Here is an 8747-nt window from a genome sequence, read left to right on the forward strand (position 1 = left end):
CAAAACTTGGCCACTGGCAAGCACTGAACGTCAGGAGATCACTCTATCTGGATGAGGTCTCTGGATGGGAAAAATCTGCTCGGTGGAACAGAAGAGGCAAGTAGGCAGTATTGTGTAGTTCTTGAAGCATGTCAACGAGTAGAATGCAGAAAGCTGTGACTGCAATTTTTTGTTTTCTAAGTGAGGTTGCTTGATTCATAAAGAAGAACACTCTATTGAAAGGGGCTGGTGGGATCAAGTTGATACCAGACAATTAAGTTACTGGGAGCTGAAGCGGAAGAACTAGTTAGCACACGTGCAAACATCAGGGCAGCAGTGATGGTGATGTGCATTAGGGTCCTAGAGCTCCTACTTTGACAGCTGTCCTATGCTGTAACAGTGATATTAAGGTGTTGAGAACTCTTCTTTAACAGATATGAATGAACTAACATTTATGACAGCTAGGATACACATCACAAAAGTTTGTAAAGAATTGTGGTACTAAAATTTCACTGACATTAAGTAAGCTTCACCAACCCTAATTCCCATACGTTAAATAAGTTGCCTGGATTCACTATAGCACCATTAGAAGTAAAATGAAAAGAATCTCATGCTGATGGTCTTTAATCAAGAAGTCAGATCTTCTACCTGTTACCACAACAACAGTAACTTCAGGGTTTGAAATCACCTACTTCTGCTTGAAGGCAAGGACCATTTATTTTTCTCTCTGTTAGAACGCCCCCCCACTGATTTTTCCTTTGGCTTCCTATCACACTTCATGGACACAGGCTTGATTGGAACTTTATGGTCCAGCAGCTGTGGAAACCCAGAACCAGTATGGACGCTTCAGCATGTTTTGTCTACTTTAATTAATCCTCTCCTAGAATTGCATCTGTAAACACTTTAGCTTGCAGTTCACATAATGAGGAATTCATCATGTACAGTACAGGCTTGGCATATAGTTTTAAACTGAGATTGTACTTCATACAGCACAAGAAATAGATGATGTAAGAAAACAATTTAATGTTCTTGTTTGTTTCTTTGAGTTAAATTCCTTTTTGCTCTTGAGTGTAAGTTAGACTTGGGTCATACATTCCTTAAGACTCCAAGGTCAGTGCTCTGCATGTAGATTCTGCTGTGACCATGTAATCTCTCTCTCTCTTTTTTTTTTTTTTTTCTTTTTACTGCATCTGGTATCATTCATCTATGAGTGGTCTTGCACAGTCTATTCTTCCTCTTTCCTATGAAAAAAATCTGTGATTCTCTACGCTATCTTCCAGAAGATGTTTGGTTACGGAGAAAGAAGTTCAAGAATAGGTGTCGCATTAAAAATCACTTTCTGTGTTAATTCAAATTGACTTCAGTGCATAGCTCATTTCTTCTGTGCTATAATTACAATTCAGCATAAACAGGTATTCTTTTTTTTTCAAAAGTCTGTCTGTGTGGTTACTAACCCATTTGTGGATGTTGTGGGTCAAACCCAGTAGGCAGCTAAACCCTACGTAGACACTCGTTCAGTCCCCCTGAAGTGGAATGGAGAAGAGAATTGAAAGGGTAAAAGTGAGAAAACTTGTGAATTGAGATAAAAACAGTTTAATAGGTAAAGCAAAGGCTGTGTATACATGCAATGCAAAATAAAGAATTCATTCAATACTTCCCATTGGCAGATGTTTAACCATTTTCAGAAAAGCAGGACTTCATCATGCATAATGGTTACTTGGGAAGACAGACACAATAACTTCAAATGTCTTCCTCCTTTTCTGTAGCTTTTTGTTGTTTGAGCTTGATGATGTAAGGTCTGGACCCCTTTGATTAGCTGGGGTCAGCTGTTCTGGCTGTGTCCCTCCCAGCTTTTTGTGCACCCCCAGCCTACTTGCTGGCAGGTCAACATGAGAAACAGAAAAGACCTTGATGCTGTGTACATACTGTTCAGCAATAGCTAAAATGTTGGTGTGTTGTTAACAGAGTTTTGGTCACAAATCCAAAACACAGCACTGTACGGGCTACTATGAAGAAAAATTAACTCCATCCCAGTAAAAATGAATTCTGTGAATAAGCATAGGGGTGCTTTACTATGCACAAAGAATGTTAAACAGCATGAGTAAATATTCCTCTAATTTTAACAGTTTTTTATCTCCAATTCATGTCTTTTTTAGGCCTATTGCTATTATTCCAAGGTATTAAAGCTTGAGCCAAGAAATGAATCTGCTATTATGAATCGTGCTATTACAAATACAATATTAAAAAATTTCGAAGAAGCAAGAGAAGACTTTGAGAAGGCAGTTTGCCTCAGTCCATTCTCTGCAGCATTGTATTTTAACAGGGCAAATTTCTATAATGGATTAAAGCAATATGAACAAGCTGAGAAAGACATTTCAACAGGTAATCTTAATTACCTGCTATGGTTGCCATTTGGAACTATACTAGCAATTATGATGATAAATTACCTGGTTTTATTTCACAATTCAGCAAGTATGTGTGTATTTTTGCTAGCATATTTTCTAGCTAGTTTGATAAGGTATTATGATGTGATTAAAAAGAGCAAGTTAAAGTAAACATACTAATTAATTCCAGTCTTTTTTTTTCATTCTTAGAACTAAAAATATGTAGATTAGAAGAAAAACTGTTTCATATAATGTGTCATATTAGCTGAACAGAGCCCCATTATAAATGGAATTGTGGCAAGAAGTTGTGAGAAAATACAATACTTACCAAGTCTTGAAAAATTTAATTTGTGTATGTGTGTATTGGGAAGTCTAGGTGCTATGAAAATGGCATTCATGTAGCTTATTTCATATATAAGCAAGAAATAAAATGTGTATGCTCATTGTAGAAGAAGTTTTAAAATGGTATTTGCTGGCATAAGCTTTTGTACTGGGAATAGACATGGTTCATGGATAAGAGGAGTCGAATCAAACTCTTGTCTTGATCCTAGTAAAATACAAACTGTTTGTTCAGATTTAAAACAGCTGAGCTATGTTTTTTGCTTCTGTTGTCCTTGCTGCTAACACAAGATACAGCAACTATGGATACACAGACAACTTTTTCTCCCAGGAACTAACGCTATGTTTAGTTTGTATTAATTTTGTAGAACAAAACTTAGTAATATGACTTTGATTTGACATTTGATTGCACAGGTAGTGATCTTTCCAGAAAAATTAACTCTTTAGATTTTTTTTTAAATTAGTTTACTTTTACTTTTTGAGATTTGTCCAAATAATATTTTATTTCATGATTAATAAAATAATTGCATATTGGTTTTCATGAGTATTATTTTCATGCTATAGATAATGAAAATTGACTGAACCACTGAGATGATTGCTTTTCAACGAACTTTCTCTCTAAAACAGAATTTTAAAACATCAGATTAAGCTTTCCAACAATTATATAAATCCTTTTTTACATAATGGAGGAACTAAGAAAAGTATTGGGTACCTTGCCATGTCCACCATGGATGGTGGTAGTTTTTTTTTCTGAGATTTTCCTCATATTATAGAGGAAAGCATAGTTTCTGCTGATGGGGCAGAATTGAAATGGGATGCATAAATGGCATCAAAAAGAAAAAAAAATCTGAAGAATAAATAGCATAGCAAAGTTGCCTACCTTTTCATGTAAAATTAGTACAGGTAATGTATGTAGGTAATTAGTATATAGGTAATGCTTTTCTCTTGTGAAAGCATGTTTGGAGAAAAATTAGAACACTGACAACAACTTTGGGACCATGTTTCTCTTTATAATTATGTGGTAATGTGTAAAAAAAAGAAAAAAAAAAGCCTAATATTCTATTTCTTGTTTTTACAGCATTGGCAATTCAGCCTAACAACGCCTTGATGTATAGACTTAGAGCTGATATTCGTGCTAAATTGGGTTTCAGTAAAGAAGCTGTAGAAGACTACAAACAAGCAATCAGCATACAAGAACAGATTGCGTATGAAAATACCTCAGTTCTATTTACAGATTTCTCAGACTTCTAATTAAAAAAGTCCAACATGCAAAGAAATATATCTTTATTTTTATATATTTTACACACGTTTTATTTTCCTAAATAATATAATTACCTTGATTCAATCCCAAATTAGCTGGATTTACGAGAATAGAATGCCACATTTAATTTTTATGAGTTATAGATTGTTCTTTATTTGTTAAAGAGAGAACTGTGTTGTACAGTAAATGAAGAACAGAGAAGTAGTAGTTATAAGCAAGAGGCTTCAATCATATTGGTGACAGAATGAGAAGAGATACAACTCCCTGGCCAGATGACGACTGGAGCGTTTGGCTACCAAACCTTCTAAGATGGCTGCCAAATGCCTGTGACTGCTCACTAGACCTCACATTCTACCTTATCTCTTTCCAGTTCCCTGTCACTCACACTAGACATTGTGCAAGGTACACGTTACAGAGCATGAGAACTACTCCAGGAACTGAAATTTGAGAAGGTGATTCATTCTGAGAGTAAAAAATTGAGGTCATTTGCTTCCACTTAAATATGTTACACTGTCAGCTTGAAGAGGCATGTAAAAATGCATAAGTAATAGATCATATTTTTTTTGTTCTAAATTGTGAGAGTGAGCTTAAGAATAGGCTCTCATCTAAACATGGAGATTGAAGTGTGAATCAGCGTGAACAAAATTTAAAAACTGTCAGTCCCTACCCTACCCAGCTGCTAAACTAAACCCTCCAAGTCTGGTATAACATGATGAAGACAGCAAAAGGATGAAGCAAAAGAGATGTCTTTGTCTCAGAAAAGAGAAAAAGAAGGAATCTTAAGGTCTCATTCAGAATGCAAACAGTACTGTGGGTTCAGACGGTGAGAAGATTTTTAAAGCCACAAATGGTTCTTTAATGCCCAATCCCAGAGATATGGAAATTATAAGTGTATTTTTAGTTTAGATTTAGATATAAAATGCTGACAATTTACTTCTTGGCAGGTAAGGAAGAGCAGAGGAAAAGGGGAGGGGGAACTTCACCAAACAATAGACCTAACGCATACTGGTATATGCCTGTAATTGCCTAATCCCCTGTATGTGCAATAATTTGTAGATAGAGAATAATCCAGAATAGATTCAAAGTAAATAATCTAATTCATATTAAAGGAACATTAAAGAATAATCATATAGGTTTGTTTAACTTTATAACTGAAATAATTGTGTTTTATTTACTCTGAGTACTTAAAACAATGATATACTCTATTTCTGTATGGTCCCTGTTCTTGCAAACCTATATGGTGAATGTTTAGTCAATGTGATAGAGAGTGACTAGAAGTTTAGCTATGTTCTGCTGTCTAATTTTTTTTCATTCGTAATATCATATTACATTATAAAAAGTCCTATGCTTGTCACACTTATGATATTTGGGCTGGAAAAAAAATTACCATTGAAAGGAAATTCAGAGTATCACAACTAAGATAAGCTGATGAAGAAAAGCATTTGACTATATCCCTAATCTCCTTGATTGTCCTCTTATCTAGCTGTTTAATATCTCGGATGGTGACAGATCTAGCAAATGCAATGGTTGTCTGGAATAGATGAATCATAGTCAAAATGCATAAAGGGTAGAAAAAGTTTACAAAACGTTGCTTTTAATTTCTTTATTCATGATTAGTATCTCTGATATTTAAAAAAGAGAGTTTATAGATAAAAGCACTAAATTAAAATATCTCTAGGTAATGTAGGATGTTTTTGCCTAGTATTATCATAGATGAAAACATATAGAATATTATGTCATAGCATTCATTATATCATATTATTGTATACATTAGTGTGTTACTGGAAATCTATTTGGAATAACAGTTTTTGAACTTGAAATTAAGTTAAAATATGTGACCATAGGATGATCAAAAATAAAATATGTAAGTATAAATTTACAAGTGGCTATATTTCCATGCATGACTATCATGGTTGTTGATGCAAATTGGGGAATTATTTACCTAATATCCCGTATGTGCACAAATTCAAAGTTTGCTTGAACAATGGTGTCAGTGTGAGGCAAATACATTTTTTTTCCCCTTTCTCTTTCTCCACATGGCTCTTTCAGTGCTTTTTATTATCTGAAGAATTGTTTATTGATGAAATTGTTAAATTATTCATGATTCTATGGCCTTTTCCTTTCTTTGACCTCCTTATGAATTACCTGCTGATGGGTTGTGAGATAGTGATACCCTCATCATGTATAAAGCATCATCAAAGTTAAATCAGAATGAAAAGAGGCCAAACCTTTCCCTTGGATCCTTTTCTTGCAGTACTCACTATAGTGTTTTGTTTTGTTTTGTTTTGTTTTTTTTAGCTTAGCACATCTTGAATATCAAACAGAAATGAACATTTATAAGACTTTTATCTTCACATTTAAAACCTGAAATGAAACACAGTCAGTTATGACTTGCTATTGGTAGAGTGACTTGACGTAAATGACATGGGCTATTGTCATTTACGAATTTTTCATCCGTTACACAATGCTAGGATGTGGGTGGTGGCCCACTGAATTTCCAATTTTATCATCTAGCACCACAATTGGCAATTCAGGGAGCATATTAGATGCTTCTGAAAAAGTGAAATGGATGAAGAATTTATTTGCATAATATAACTTGTAAATTTCAAGTTGCATGATCAAAATTTACTGCTCTATTTGAAAAATAGATTACCAGCTCCTTTTTTTCTTGAAAGCTTTCTTTCAAATTTTCTTTCTCAAGAGAAATTTTATATTTTCTAAAGCATTTTAAAAGTTAGTGGAAATATTTTGTATAATAGCACTTCTTTCATGTCTTTTTAGTAAAATAGATTGATAAGGTCATTAGTGACTTTAAGAATCACAGTTCCACTACATTACAATTGTATTTTACAGGCTGAACAGGATTATTATGGGTTTATTGCAGCCCGAACTTTGTTCAACCCAGTATGGTAGGGTTGTTAAACTCTGAGATTTCTTCCATTGTTAATTATAGATCCAGAAAATTTTCATAATTGGTATTATGAAAATTTTTGCTTCACAAAATCACTTTAAGAGAAGCTCTTGTCCCTTGTTATACAGTGGTATTAGTTCTTTCAGTATTTAAAATCTCTTTAATGGAGCTTAATTTTTTCTGTATTTTCTTTTATTCTTTTTCTAAAAAATCAATTTTATAGGCTGTAGTTTAATAAAACAGACTTACTAAGAAACCTCGGCTGCATTTATGTTTGGAAACTGCTGCTGAGAAGACTTGTGTCTAGAAAGGCAAAATACATCAGCAGTGGAACATCTCTGTTGTTATCATATCACATTTGTCAGTGTTACACTTTATTGTTAAGACTTGCACTACTTGTAACCCCACTGAAATCTAGTTTACTAAACTGGTTTACCTGTGACTTCTGTGTTCCCATTTATGTCTTTCCATGGACAAAATGAAAAATCTATATACAAGTTTTATCTTTAGTTACTGGTAATTGTTCCAAATAAGAAATACAATTTCAAGAAAACTTGATATTGCTTTGATCATTATTTGTTCATTATGTTAGTAGAAACATAGCTCAGTTTATTGAAAAAGGAGGGCAGAAGAACAGATGTATCCTTATGAGTGCTGGTCAAGCAAGATTTACAGATTTATAGAACAAAACAAAACAAAATGTTTTCTCAGTCCCGATTCCATCTAAAATAATTAAATTTTATAGTAATGTTTAACTGTTATAATACAATAGGATAAAGAACTTAATTTTATAACTGAAACAGAACTTAATTATGCAAACATAGCCCTATTCACCTAAAGGACTGAATCACCTGTTTAATTTCTCACTCTTTAAAATACTGATAATAAATATATTATTGGAAAACAGGTAAGTGTTTGATTAGCAGAGAATACATTCAGCCAAAACCCTCAGATCCCTTTCTGCAGGGCTGCTCTGCAGCTTCTTATCCCCCAGTCCATATGTATACCCAGGGTTGTCCCTTCCCAGCTGCAGACTCCAGCACTTAACTCTCACTAAACTTTATGTTGTTGCTGATAGTCCAGCTCTCTAATTCGTTAAGAACTCTCTGCAAGGACTCTCTACCCTTGATGGAGTCAACAACTCCTCCCAATTTAGTGTCATCTGCAAACTTAGTATGCCTTCAGGTCCTGCATCAATGTCATTTCTGAAAACATTGAAGAAGCCCTAAAATAGAGCCATGGGGAACCTCAGCAGTGACTGACTGCCAGCCCGATGTAAACCAATGTACCCCGAGCACAACCCATCACTAAATTGTTAATTCATATACGAATACAAATATGTATTTATCTGTAGAATGGACATTTTGTCCAGAAGGATGCTCTCCATATTGAAAGCTTTACTGAAATCCAAAAAGATTACATAACTGGCTTCCCTTAGTCAACTAGGTGGGTGACCTTGTCATAAAAGGAAATTAAGTTAGTTAAACAAGACTGCCCCCTTGTGAACCTGCGCTGGCTATGACCAATGACTGCATTGTCTTTCAGGTGTTCAGTAACCCCCAGAATAATCCCTATAATTTTACCAGGCACTGAAGTGAGACTGACAGGCCTGTAGTTACCAGGGTCTTCTTTCTTGTCCTTCTTGAAAATTGGAACAATATTTGCCAGCTTCCAGCTGACTAGAACTTCTCCAGATTCCCAAGACTGTTGAAAAATAATTGAGAGGCACTTCACGATGACATCAGCCAGCTCTCAGAGCTCCCTGGGATGAACCGCATAGGGCCCCATAGACTTCTGTGCATCCAGATGGAGCAGTAAATCCCATACAAGTTCAGGATTGGCTGGGAGTTTATCATTACTGCATTCTCAGGGC

At 34.8% G+C, this 8747-nt stretch overlaps 1 protein-coding gene across 1 annotated transcript in view; it reads left to right on the forward strand.

The window, feature by feature from the left end:
• Window positions 1-3953, forward strand: part of TTC6 (tetratricopeptide repeat domain 6) — a 61786-nt gene extending 57833 nt beyond the window's left edge. Inside the window, exons 30-31 of the mRNA XM_035539250.2 lie at window positions 2136-2361; window positions 3781-3953. Coding sequence (XP_035395143.2) covers window positions 2136-2361; window positions 3781-3953 — 399 coding nt within the window. The remainder of the gene's footprint in view (window positions 1-2135; window positions 2362-3780) is intronic.
• Window positions 3954-8747: the final 4794 nt, after the last annotated feature.

This window comes from Cygnus atratus, chromosome 5 (genome assembly GCF_013377495.2).
Source record: "Cygnus atratus isolate AKBS03 ecotype Queensland, Australia chromosome 5, CAtr_DNAZoo_HiC_assembly, whole genome shotgun sequence".
NCBI lineage: Eukaryota > Metazoa > Chordata > Aves > Anseriformes > Anatidae > Cygnus > Cygnus atratus.